This window comes from Chiloscyllium plagiosum, unplaced genomic scaffold, assembly GCF_037043375.1.
Source record: "Chiloscyllium plagiosum isolate Xiang-an unplaced genomic scaffold, Cpla_swu_hap1 HiC_scaffold_1, whole genome shotgun sequence".
NCBI classification, from domain to species: domain Eukaryota; kingdom Metazoa; phylum Chordata; class Chondrichthyes; order Orectolobiformes; family Hemiscylliidae; genus Chiloscyllium; species Chiloscyllium plagiosum.
The window spans coordinates 29,852,292-29,866,663 of NW_028270139.1; the positions used below are offsets into that span (position 1 = coordinate 29,852,292).

At 40.5% G+C, this 14,372-nt stretch overlaps 1 protein-coding gene across 3 annotated transcripts in view; it reads right to left on the reverse strand.

Annotated features, from left to right (window-relative positions):
• Positions 1 to 14,372, reverse strand: part of prss12 (serine protease 12) — a 144,759-nt gene that overhangs the window by 22,686 nt on the left and 107,701 nt on the right. For all 3 annotated transcript variants that reach the window (XM_043696809.2, XM_043696805.2, XM_043696812.2), the window contains exons 10-11: positions 9,824 to 9,902; positions 8,222 to 8,344 (exon numbers count right to left, since the gene is read on the reverse strand). In XM_043696809.2, the coding sequence (XP_043552744.1) occupies positions 8,222 to 8,344; positions 9,824 to 9,902 (202 nt within the window). The remainder of the gene's footprint in view (positions 1 to 8,221; positions 8,345 to 9,823; positions 9,903 to 14,372) is intronic.

Below are 14,372 nucleotides of genomic sequence, written 5' to 3' on the forward strand. Positions count from 1 at the left end.
AGGGTGAATAACAGCAAGTTGTGGGCAACAGGGAAAGTGATAGACCATGAACCTTGGTGGGATGTGGGTGCAGTAGCAGAGATGGAATGAGCATGGGCTATCCGAGAAAAGATGTTGGCAGAGTGGAAAAGATCATTGACCCTCTTCCTACCTTGCTGTGCATTTCTCTAGATGACTAAGACTGCACTGCCCAGGAAGCAACCTCATATAAGATTGGCATGGTGTGGTGTCATGGCCTCCAATGCCAGTCCAATGGGTAATGGTCATCCTGCCTCTGCATCAGCCCATCCACCAGGCTGCTGCCTGCAAAGCAGGATACCAATTTTCCCCTTTCTGCCACACTCAGGTCAAATGTCAAGCATCATTCATGGCAATTCCAGACTGATAATGCTCATTTGGATGTGAAACAGGCTTTCAAAGATAATGCAAATGTAAGGGATGCTCATCTTTTGGTGGATATTTAAGTGAGTGATGAGTTGTTCCAGGAACAACATTAGATCAAATGGCAGTAGAATCGAGTGAGAGCAATGCCACATGGGTGTGGGATAGTTTGGTAAGATTGAGCAAAAAATTTCATAAGGTTGTATAAAGAGAATCCCTCCAAAAAGCTCAACGCAACTCACACTTAGACAATTCAACCCCCTGAATCTGGGTTTGCAAAGTAAATACTTACCCATTCCAAGTTTGGATCAGGGATTTGTATGCATTTCCTCAGTCCCAGTGTTCTCCACAGCTCAGGCTCTGAGCCAGGACAGTGGAATTGTAAAATTCTCACATTGGGCTGGACTTCACTGAGATCTCAGGGAACCCAGTGTCAATTCTGGGTTGGGAATCCAGATAACTGTGGAAGGGAATGTCGATTACAATATGCCTGGGAAGCAACTCATTAAAACACTACCATAGAATCATAGAAATGATACAGAGAAGGGGAACATTCAGCCGATCTTGTCTGTGCCAACACAATGACATGTCCCTGATTAGAACAGTGAGTGACAAAAGGAGGGCCCACAGCCATGTCCAGCAGTTAGTTCCACCAGCAGAGGAGGGGATCCTGAGGGCATACTAAAATGGAGACATTCTCTAAGGAACTTTGAGAGTGCCCAACAAATTATGTTCCAGTTTCCAGGCTATCAAGACTGATCCTATCTCCAGGATTGTTGTAACAGCAGCTGTTGCTTGCTGGCACTCATGTCTCCATGGGGAAGGGGTGCAGAGAGAAATTAAAGGAGGCGTCACTAACTCCTGGGTCTGTTATTGGCATGCTGCATGTAAACTATCGCTGGCTTTGGCCTGAGCAGGAGACCCCATTGTTTAATAGCGTCACAAATGAGTTCCCAATGGGGACTTAATTAATCTTATTTAACTGCACATATGTAGACAGTTAGAATTAATCAGACCTTAATCTGACAAAATCATGCCAAAGAGGGATTGTATTGAGGCCTACCCTGACACAATGATACTCTGAATTTGCTCTCAGTCCCACCTCCAGTACAATCTCTGCCGGATTATGAACAATGAGGCTACTGTCCTTTCTGATAATCATTGGCCAGCTTGCAAAGCCGTGTTGCCTTTTTTTTTTACAAAAGCCATTAGAATGAAGAACTCTCCCACTGTTTCGCCATATGTGTGCTATACACATAATTATCATTTTACATTGCAGTTTGTAAAGTGAAGTCTGAACTCTGCTACTTCATTCCAAACCCCATAATACATAAAGCATATGTTCTTAATACGAGGGTATGCATTTGCACATCATGATTTATTTTGCCCTTTATCTCTATTGCATTAGCCAAAATATCCAAATATTTCCAAAGAAATTTGTGGAGAACTGGAGAAAAATGAGAGTACACTCATCATAGGCATTTTAGTCTGTATTGAAGAAGATAATTAGAAGACAGAACATTCAGTGACCCGGGCCTAGGTTTAAGGTGAGGGGGGAGGATATAAAAGGGACCTACGAGGTAACCTTTCCATGCAGCGGGTGGTGCATGTATGGATGGAGCTGCCAGAGGAAGTGGTGAGGCTGGTACAATTACAACATTTAAAAGGCATCTGGATGAAAGGCGTTTGAATAGGAAGAATTTAAAGGGATATGGGCTGAATGTTGGCAAATGGGACTAGATTAATTTAAGATATCTGGTAAGCATAGATGAGTTGGACTGAATGTTTCCATGCTACATCTCTGACTCTATCGTATTGAATTGTGGAGCAGGCTTAAAGGGCTAAATGGCCTACTCCTGTTCCAATTTAGTGTGTTTCTATGTTCAACCATTCGCTCAACATGTTCTATCACATTTATTGATATAATATGTAAAGAATTAGGCATGAACTAGGCACTAATTGTTTTGAAAATTAAAATCCAGGATGCCACAATTGCCATTAGGCTGCAGTTTCAGTCACTGAACAGCAATTCAGTCTTCCTACCACAAAGTGAATTGAATGAATTAAACTCAACAAAGTTCCAGCATTTCATGCCTATGATGATTTCAAGTTTATGGGAAGTAGAAGTCAAAACAGTGTGGCAGCAAGTGTCTAACTTTAAAATTTAAGCACTTTAGATTGATTTTAACATTGAATTAGATTGAGAAAAATCCAGTTATGTTAGAGAAAAAGAAGTTGTGAATTGTTCAAAACTAAAACAGCTACCCTGCAGAATAAACACACTGATGGAAATGTGTTGCTGGAAAAGCGCAGCAGGTCAGGCAGCATCTAGGGAACAGGAGAATCGACATTTCGGGCATTAGCCCTTCTTCAGGAATGAGGAGAAAGTGAGGTCTGCAGATGCTGGAGATCAGAGATGGAAATGTGTTGCTGGAAAAGCGCAGCAGGTCAGGCAGCATCTAGGGAACAGGAGAATCGACGTTTCGGGCATTAGCCCTTCTTCAGGAATAAACACACTGCTTGAGTCTCTAATTCGTTGGGAGGCTATTGAAATCATGAAAGTCTTTCAGAAGTGCAGGCTGACTCTCTAAAAGCCTTCAGAGGGCGATGTAGATGTCATTGGTAATGTCAGCAAGCTAATAATGCAAAATAACCACAATAAGGCACATGAATTCAAATCCCATTATGCCTGCCAATGGAATTTAAATTCAATTAATGAAGAAAAGTGACATTAAAAACTAGTCACAGTCATCATGATGATGAAATTACATCATCGAAAGAAAAAAACAGTAATACTCGAAATTTACTGCACTGGTTCTTTGTTTTGAAGCGTACAAAATGAGTTAGACGAGTGTGTCACTTTTGGCATTTTCATTGTGTTTTTTTTACAAAGGGTGATTATCCATCATGTTCACAACTGTTCTAAAGGGAATAAAATCCACCAGCTTTACCTGGTCCAGCCTAAATCTGGCTCCAGATACACAGCAAATGGCTGACTTTTTACTATCCTCTGAAATGCCCCATAATGCATTCAAGTTCAAAGGTCATTAGAGATGGGCAAAAAGTGCTGAGCTTAATTGTGACATCCACATCCCGTGCAAAAAAAAAGAAAACACAAGTGAGGAGAAAAGGGTCAGCTACATCCTTGTGTGGGCAGAAGAGAAGGGTTAAATGCTTTTAATAGTTGGGAGATGAGCGGTGTTGATGGTCAAAACTCAGAAATTTAGCACTCATCTCCAGCCAAGGTCTTATCATTGATCTACCATTCAAAGTTTTGTAGCCTGAGGCAGAAACCAAGTGAACCTGGTGATAATCCCTTACCAAGAATCAAAAATAAAGCCAGTAAGATGTAAACGTTTAATTTAAATTTAAATATAATTTTTAAATACAAGAGTTTTGAACGGCCATGTCAGTTCACAGACAGAAATAAAACGTCTTGCACATGAATCAAACTGCAAGGCCAATCATTGGCAAAAGAAGAAAAGTAAATAAGTTATAAGAGAAGGAATACTACTGTAGCTACAGTCAGTCATGCAGTTAATACACCAGCTCACATGGCAAACTGTAAAGAGTATATTCAATGGAATTCTAACATTGTAAGTCTAACATCTCGAGGAGGTGAAATATTCAGTTCACCAGCTATAGGTTGATACATGAGTGTTGTTTTGGCAGTGTTCAAGGACAAACAGAGTTGTTTGTAGGTAATCGAAGAGTTTGAGAGTAATCTGCAAATCTTTCTACAGCTGCAAAGCTGTAGAACATGACACTGCACTATATTCACTCACAAATTGTAGGCTATATAATGCATATGATTGTCAGCTTTGATCTGGCACAGAAGCAACTGAAGTACAAGAGTTTTCGATCTACAGGGTATTTAATGCTCACACCTGATAGGTAGAAGTTGATCTTTGATGAGATGAATGACAACTGTCAGCTATTTTGTGAATAGTTCGGGGGCTGCCAGACAGCCTAATTTTGAAAGCTTCTGTTTCAGATCTCCTCCTCCCAACAGTTGCAATTATACCATCATGAAACAATTGCAGAATTGTAAAGACGTTTCTTGGACATGCAAAATGTTGAAGCATGATCCACAATAACCTGTGATTCTGATGGCATTTCAGCAGAGGTCTTCAAAGATGGTCGACTACTGCTTACGTCAAGACTCCATGCACTCACACTTGAGATTTAGGAGGAAAAACAATTCCCCTGAGACTTTGTGAATGTGATAACTCTTCAAGATAAATAAATTACAGTTTAGAGTACTAAACTGGGCCAAGGCCAATTATATCAAAATTAGGCAGGAGCTGGGAAATGTGGATTGGACACAGCTATTTGAAGGGAATTCCACATTTGATATGTGGGAGGCTTTCAAAGATAGGTTAAAGATAGTGCAGGATAGGCATGTCCCGTTGAAGGCAAGGGGTAGGTAAGGCAAGAATTGTGAACCGTGGATGACAGGAGAAATTGTACGACTAGCCAAGAGGAAAAGGGAAGCGTATATAAGGTCCAGGCAGCTAAGAACAGAATGGGCACTGTAGGAATATCAGAAGACTAGGGCCAGTTTTAAATGAGGAATCAAGCAGGCTAAAAGGGGTCATGAGATAGCTTTAGTGAGCAGAATTAAGGAGAATCCCAAAGCATTTTATTCTCATATAAGAAGCAAGCGGGTAACTAGAGGAAGGATTGGTCCACTAAAGAATATTGAAGGAAGGCTGTGTGCCGAACCTGAAAGAATGAGTGAGGTTCTGAATGATTACTTTGCATCAGTGTTCACTGAGGTGAGGAACATGATGAATGTTGAGATTAGAGATAGAAGTTTGATTAGTCTGGATCAGGTTGACATAAGGAGGGAAGATATGTTGGATAGGCTAGAGGTTATTAAGGTGGACAAATCCCCAGGACTGGACTGTGATCTATCCCAGGTTGCTTAGGGAGGCGAGAGTGGAAATAGCTGGGGCCCTGTCAGATATCTTTGTGGCATCCTTAAACACAGGTGAGCTGTCAGAGGACTGGAAAGTTGCTCATGTTGTCCCCCTGTACAAGAAGACTAGTAAAGATATTCCCGGTAACTGCAGACCAGGGAGCCTGACGTCAGTGGTGTGAAAGTTGCTGGAGAAGGTACTGAGGGATAGGATCTATTTATATTTAGAAAAGAATGGGTTTATCAGTGATAGGCAACATAGTTTTGTGCACGGGAGATCGTGCCTTACCAATTTAATAGAGTTCTTTCAGGAAGTGACCAAGTTGATAGATGAAGGAAGGGCTGTTGATATCATATACATGGACTTGAGCAAGGCATTTGAAAAGGTTCCCCATGGTAAACTAATAGAGAAAGTGAAGTCACATGGTGCGCAGGGTGTTCTAGCTAGGTGGATAAAGAACTGGTTGAGCAACAGGAGATAGAGAGTAGTAGTTGAAGGGAGTTTCTCAAAACGGAGAACTGTGACCAGTGGTGTTCCACATGGATCAGTGTTAGGGCCACAGTTGTTTGTGATATACATAAATGACCTGGAAGAGAGCACTGTTGGTATGATCAGCAAGTTTGCAGATGACACAAAGATAGGTGGAGCAGCAGAAAGCATAAGGGACTGTCAGAGAATATAGGAGGATATAGATAGACTGGAGAGTTGGGCGGAAAAGTGGCAGATGGTTTTCAATCCAGACAAATGTGAGGTGATGCATTTAGGCAAGTCTATTTCTAGAGTGAATTATACAATGAACAGAAGAGCCTTGGGAAAAGTTGATGTGCAGAGAGATCTGGGATTGCAGATCCATTGTACCCTGAAGGTTGCTGCACAGGTGGATAGAGTGGTCAAGAAAGCATATGGTATACTTGCCTTCATCGGACAGGGTATTGAGTATAAGAGCTGGCAGGTCATGTCAAAATTGTACGAGACATTGGTTCGGCTGCATTTAGAATACTGTGCACAGTTCTGGTCATCACATTACCAAAAGGATGTGGGTGCTTTGAAGAGGGTGCAGAGAAGGTTTACGAGGATGTCGCCTGGTATGGAAGGTGACAACTATGAAGAGAGCATAAGGGACTGTCAAAGAATACAGGAGAATATAGATAGACTGGAGAGTTGGGCAGAAGAGCGGCAGATGGAGTTCAATCCAAATGTGAGGTAATGCATTTAGACAAGTCTAATTCTAGAGTGAATTATACAATGAATGGAAGAGCCTTGGGAAAAGTTGATGAGCAGAGAGATCTGGGAGTGCAGCTCCATTGTACCCTGAAGGTTGCTACACAGGTGGACAGAGTGATCAAGAAGGCATATGGTATGCTTGCCTTCATCGGACGGGGTATTGAGTATAAGAGCTGGCAGATCATGTCAAATTGTACAAGACATTCTTCGGCCACATTTAGAATACTGTGTACAGTTCTAGTCGTCACAATACCAAAAAGAGGTGGGCGCTTTGGAGAGGGTGCAAGAGAAGGTTTACAAGGATGTTGCCTGGTATGGAAGGTGCTAGCTATGAAGAGAGGTTGAGTAGGTTAGGTTTATTTTCATTTGAAAAAAGAAGATTGAGGGGGGACCGGATTGAGGTTTACAAAATCATGAAGGGTATAGACAGGGTGGATAGAGATAAGATTTTTCCCAGGGTGAAGGATTCAATAACAAGAGGTCACACTTTCAAGGTGAGAGGTGGAGGGTTTAAGGGGGATACATGCGGCAAGTACTTTACACAGAGGGTGGTGGGTGTCTCTAGCATGTGTTGCCAGCAGAGGTAGTAGAGGCAGGCATGGTAGATTCATTTAAGATGTATCTGGACAGATGTATGAGTAGATGGGGATCAGAGGGATACAGATGCTTAGGAATTGGGTGACAGGTTTAGACAGTAGATTTGGATCGGCTCAGGCTTGGAGGGCCGAAGGGCCTGTTCCTGGGCTGTAAATTTTCTTTGTCTTTGTTCTTTGTATTTTTTCATTGTCTATGGTCAGGAAACTCTTGACACACATTCTCTCGAATTGCCAACTTACTGACAAAAAGCTTCTAATAAGGCACCAATTAACTCCCTTTCCCTCAATTCATTTTTCTCCCAACTGTTCTTTGCATCTATTTCAGCCGTGCAGTTAGATTTTATTGTTTCAGGTGCAGTTACACTGCAGCTTTCAGTCTGACACCAATATCATTACAGTGCTATGTTCAGCCTGGGTTAACTTGCCAGCTGGCTCTACATGGAGCTTAGCTACACAGTAATTCTGTGCTTGCACTCCAAAAGTGGTCAGTAGCCTTCTTTTTCTGACAACCGCTTTCCCCATTTTTTATCCAGAGCAAGCATATGCAATTTATCTCCAACTTTTTAGAATTCCTTTGAACACATTTAAGTCCATAAAGTTGTGATGTACACCATAAAATTACACTACTCCAATCACGGACTCCAAGTAACATGAATATATCTATTGGTTGCGTTCAGCACCCTTTCATTTGGGAATCAGATTAAGCCCTCAGTCTCGATTCATCCAACTCCATGCAGTTCACACAGGTCATCCTCATTGTAGCTGTTTTCAGTTGAGCGAGAAGGCATATCCACTATTAGCCAGTTATATTACAAATTATCTAAAAACGTCTCAAGCAATATTTTTCTGAGAAGACTCAAAACAAAACCAAAGTCTTCAGTCTGTCACTACTAAAAACTCCATTAACTCTGAATAATGTGACAGATTTGTAGAGTTCCACCTGCAAAAGTTAATCACGTAAGTGTGACCTGCATCGAGCCATTAGAAACCAATTGTAGTAAAACTGCACTAGACTATGATACAATTCTCCAGGGGAAAAAAAGATAATGATCCTTTTTTAATTGTGTTAATTAAATTATTCCAATTAAAAAGACTGACCTTTTAAAGCAGTGAGCCGCAGTGAGGACCCAGCAGCTGTCAATGAGAGTGGCACCGCACAGTAATCTCCCATCTCCATGGGATGTTCTTAGCCGGATGGCGGCCTGCCAAGGCCACCCGCCCCTGTGTAAGGCAGGAAGCCAAACATTAAAAAGACATTACTCAGCGCATATAAGCAGAGGTCTAACAAATACAATTAAGGAGCTTGCACATGGGTCGCGATATACACACCAGCAGAAAATTGTGACCTGACAGATGTCTTTTAAGAACTTGCCTGTTGCTGATTTGGCAGCAAAAAGCCAAATGTTTACTCTGTTTCAAATATACTTTCATTATTGACTCAACTCAGGAGCGACATACAATAATGTTTATTACACGGCATATTATTTTTCAACTCTCAAGCCATTCACATTGCAGTAACAATTCACAATTTGCTTTCAGCACTCTAAAACTTAGGTGGATTCCAAGAATTAAAGAAAAAGAATTTGAACTTCAAAGCGCCTTTTCGAGTCACAAGGTATCCCAAAGCACTTTACAATCAATGAAGTATTTTTGTCATCTCTGTAATATTGGAGGACAGTCAATTTGTACACAAAACAGCAACAAGGTAATGACCAGATAATTCAATATTTTATTAATGCTGGTTGGATGATAAGTATGTGCCCAGGAAAATCTCACATGCTTTTCTTCTGAAATGATTTCATGGGATCTGTTAGGTTCACCTTAGACAGCAGATGAGAGCTTGGTTTAATATCTGATCCAAAAGGTGATACCTCTGACTGTGCATCATTCTGCCAGTACTGTCTGTTTAGATAATGTGCACAAGTCCCTGGAGTGGGGCGAAAGCATTTTTGACAAATTCAAAACAACTTATTTAAATGTGATGCATGCCACTTTACTTTGCTGATGCAAGGACCTCCTTCATATTGGGATAATATCCAAAAGGATCAACAGTGTTTAAACAACCGTTTTACCCTACATGACTTCACTGAAGAACAAAACTATTCCATGGGATAGTGTTCTGTGTACTGTGTACATGGCTATTCATCCATGAAGGACAGCAGAACTATGTCTGCTCTTCTTTACACTTTATCAAAGCAGACATAAACAGAGTTATCACAGCATAGGATTCATTAATACTCCCTTTTATTTTTACATAACTGCCATGAAAATATCATTGACAGTATCATTGAAATCACCCTTAATATCAGCTACAGCTTCAATAATGTAAAAGGGAATTAAATTCAAGATGAATATTTCTAATAATAGTTACCTGAACATATTCATTAAGTAATTAAAACTGTTTACCTTAATATTCATACAGTACTGGTAACTTTTTCAATGTCAGATCAAATTATACCAACAAGTTTTAGATGAGATCTTTCCATTGAACATCAATTGTCTCAGGTATTGGGATGAACCTGTACAACAACTTAACCCATGCTTTACAATTTGGCTAGGTGAACTGAGACAACCAATTTATGCATATGGTCAAACACCCTTAGTTAATGCACTCTGACAGCAATGACACTTTACATTAAAGTTACCCAGTTAATGATTTCCAAGGAAAAATATGCTTTTGGCAATAATATACTTACTGACCGTAAAGAATTTTTCCCACCAATGATCCGTTTCTGCCGTTGGTTCAGTAATCGTAAGCCACAGAGAGTAGATGTGGGCCCTAAAGAAATTAAAAGCAATAGCACTCGAAGTTATATACTTTGTTTACCAAAGACTTGAACAAAGGTAAAAATCCCGAAAATAACTTTCAGAATAGAATAGAATTGAATGGAATAGAATAGTAATTTATTATCCCTTATATTTCTGAATATACAGTGAGGTGTGCATAAGTCACCACAATTTGGTGTGATTTTAATTACAGAAATTATAAAGATAAATAATTGAGACAAAGTTAGGACAAAGTTCATCTTTTGTTTCCTCCATGTCTCCTGGGTTTCTGAAGTGGCTACAGAATGCCACCACCAAAGCCGACCCTGAGGACACCAAAGCAAGGATTTCTGGTCCGGACCCTCTATGCTGCCACCACTGAAGCTGATACTGAATCCACTGCACTGATGCCATAGCAAGGAGGGACAGACCAGACCCAACAAGTCACCAACACTGAAACCATCATTCAAGCCGGTCACCACTTCTGTCACAGCCCAAAGCCCCCACCTTGCTGCTACAGCCATGAGGAACAAACTGGAGCCACCATGTAGCCATTGCTGCAGCCACCATTGAAACCGCCGCACCACCACCAGGGGGAATGGACCAGACCCACAGACAATGGAGCCTTCAATAAAGCTGCGGTCACTATGGCCATAAAAAATGGACAACCAGATCCGCCAAGGCCTTGCAATTGTCTTCCTCAACCACAGCCACAGAAAAGAAGAAAAAATGAACTTTGATACAAGAGAAATGAAGAAACAAAACAAATCAAAAAAGAGTAAAGAAGAATGTGAGCGGGTGAGTGGAAACAGAAGCATGCGGACGCAAAGCCCGGACACTTCCTACATTGCCGCCACCACCTTGAAGGGAGTTCAAAACTCCAGTACTGCTGGAAAAAGACATGCTGTTGCTGTGTTTTGGATTGCACTCATCAGGATAGAGTTGCAAGAATACCAAATCTAACAGGAGTAATAATCTATATTTCATAATCAGAGGGTGTTGATTGGTTGGCTATTGAACTTTGATTGGTAGAGGTATTGCTATGAATTGAATTGAATTGAATTGAATTTATTGTCACGTGTACCAAGGCACAGTGTAAAGCTTTGTCTTGCAAACAATACAGGCAGATCACAGAGTTAGGTAGCATAGGTTCAAGATCACTAAGTTTAGTAATCAGTCTCGAGGGGATAATAGTGTTGAAGGCTGAACAGTGGTCAATGAGTAGGATTCTTACGCAGCTGTTTTTGGTGTCAAGATGTTCTACGGAGGAGTGAAGGGCAAGTGATATGACATCTGACATGGATCTGTTGGTCTGATAGGCAAATTGGAGTGGGTCAAGAGTAGTGGGGAGGCTGGAGTTGATTAATGCCATGACCAACCTTTCAAAGCACTTCATGACCACTAAATTAGAGCCACTGGGCGGTAGTCATTAGGACATGGACAATATACCAGAAAACAGTTAACTGCCAAGTTTTTATTAAAATTCAAATCAGACAACTTCAATCGCAGTAACTTAACTGCTGTTCCAGCTAAGACCCTCTGCCTCAGCACAAATTGGAAATCAAATCTACAAGCTAATTATTCATAAACATTGTAATTTAATACATGGCTTTGACTGTAATGTTTTTACCGTTTTTACATTAGATTATAAAAAGGACATTAGGACCAATGAAAGCACATGGAATTAGAGCTATAATTACATGGTGTGATTTAAGATATTAGAAATGCTTTTATTACTACAGGATTAATGCTAAATTGCTAACTACCAAGTATAGCCAATGAATAATGCCAATAGGTTTTGCTTTACTGACTCATAACAAGACCTCATACAACTATAAAGCTTATAATTGCTTCTCGTATACTTACAGTAAAACAAATGTTGAAGCTGTAATTTTTAATTGATGGCCTGGTACTCTCAATGTGGAATAGTCCATGTAATAAGTTGGGAGGGATAGTGGCTGTAATAGCAGCTCACCACTGGAGACAGGGGCCAAGTTTTTTGTTTTGGTGCTTGGACCCTGACATCAGGATCAAACAAACATCTCAATCCCATGATCTATGGGAAATAGTCACCCCACCTAATTTTCCAAGGAATGGCCAACTAACTCCAACACTGAAAAAATTGTGAACAAATAATGAAGGTAATGGCGAGAGAGAATGCCTCTTTCAGGATTTTTTTAAAGTTTTGTAAATAATAATGACTACAACCTCCAGATCACCAATTTGGAAGCACTTAACAGATTGGCCTATGGGCACAATCACAGAGGTTAGATCATTTAGGATTATATCCACTGGTGTTTAGAAGAATGAAGAGAGGAGATCTCACAGAAACCTATTAAATTCTAACAGACTAGACAAAGTAAATGCAAGAAGGGTGATCTCAATGAGAATGGGAGTGTGGCATTGGAGACTCGAACTGAGGATCACAGTCCAAGAATATGAGGTAAGCCATTTAGAAACTGCTTCACCCAGAGAGTGGTGCACCTGAGAATTCTCTACCATAGAAGTGGTTGAGGCCAAAGCAGTAAATGTTTTCAAGAAAGAATTACATGTATTTCTTGGAGTTAAAGGGATCGAAGGGTGTGGGGACAAGGCAGGAGTAAAGTACTGAGTTAGTGGATCAGCCATTAGCTGAGCCAGTCTGTTGTTTTTGTCAAAAAAGAAACAAAGCTGGGAGACAGGAGACTATTAGAACAGAGCTGAAATTCTAACGATTAATTGAAAATCTTAATGCTTTGTGGGTCTACAATTTAAAGTACCTAAGAAAAAGCCAGAAAAGAACTCTGTTTTAAAATCAATACATTTGGGTCTGGTATTCACAACAAGGCCAGGAAGGGTTGGGGTGTTTTATGTGCTGCAATGCCAATCACTATTGGATTATTAGAACACTTTAAGAACGACATGGTGCTGCCTCACAGCGCCAGGGACCCAGGTTTGATTCCAGCCTTGGGCGACTGCCTGTGTGGAGCTTGTACGTTCTCCCCATGTCTGCATGGGTTTCCTCCAAGTGCTCCAGTTTCCTTCCACAATCCAAAGATGTGCGGGTTAGGTGAATTGGCCATGCTAAATTGTCCATTGTTTTCAGGGATGTTTTGATTAGGTGCATTAGTCATGGGTAAATGTAGAGTAATAATGCAGGAGAATGGGTCTGTGTGGGCTACTCTTCAGAGGGTCAGTGTGAACTTGTTAGGCTGAAGGGCCTGTTTCCACACTGTAGGGATTCTATGGTTTCATTCTACTTTGCCATTACCATCCATTTTCCTTGACTTGTCCCAAAGGCTTAGTTGGTTTACCACGGTCAAGGAAAAGCGCCAATGAGTCTGAATGAGAAAAGACTTATCTTATGTAAGATAAATTTATTTCATGATAGCAATCTGGTACAAATGACATTATAGACATTGTTACTAAAACTATTGGGAGGCCTGTAGATATATGTCTTCACCCAACAAAATCCTAAGATGTTCTGATTTTCCACACTCAAGTGCTTATGACACTATTATATTGGGTACAGCTTAATGCAATCTCCCATATTAACATTCTCAGAACCATTTCCTTATGTAACATCTCCCCACAAGCATTTTCCTAAAGTTAACATTTATACTTTAAATCTATGTATTTTTGGTTTTTATGTATTTTGATTGTGCACTTGAAATGAGAATAGAATGGTTTTAAAAACAAGGATTGCTGAAGGCTTACTGCAATTGTTAAAAGCAAGTTACTTGACTCTCATTGTAAGTACCATTTACACATCTCCCTGTTCAAGCAATAGTTGAAGTGTGGCTGAACCTGAGTCGCCATGTACAAATGGAGAGCTGATTGCTCTGTGGGACCAATGACCAGCCATTAATGACAAAGGCCCTGTGGCTGCCAACAACTGTGTGATTGGCTCTCATGTAGAATCAGATGCAATCAGACCTTCCCCAGCTCAGGAACTCTCTCTGTTCTCTACACTAAAATCTACTTTAAGCCTGAAGAAAATCAATTTATTTTTCCTGCAGCAATATTATAAGCTATGACTTTTACTTTATAAATCAGAGACCTTTGATAAGCGTGAACCAGCCACCCTGTACCTCTGAACAACTGGTGAAAGCATCTATAAAAGGAAGTCTGTAGCATTCTGACCAGCTCAAGAACTGTCCAAGTAGATCTTGCAAATGGAGAACACAGAGGTTTATTTCCCAGGTTTCCCTCCATCACATTTTTTTTCTCTGTGCAGATGTGTGTGTGTGTGTCTATGACTGTGTGTGTGTGTGTGTGTGTAAGGGGGTGTTCATAAGAAGATTAGAGTTTTAACTTGTGGAGTTTATAGGCTCAAGGTTCAAACTGTTCTACCTGTAGCTAGAGTTTATTTACTTGTAATAAATATTAATTTTTGTAAAGTACAGAAACCAGGTCTGTGCTTTCTGTCAAGCTAGACATGAAAATCTGGTAAATTGAGGAATTTCACACATTTTTAAAGTGATGACTGCAGACATTTCATTTT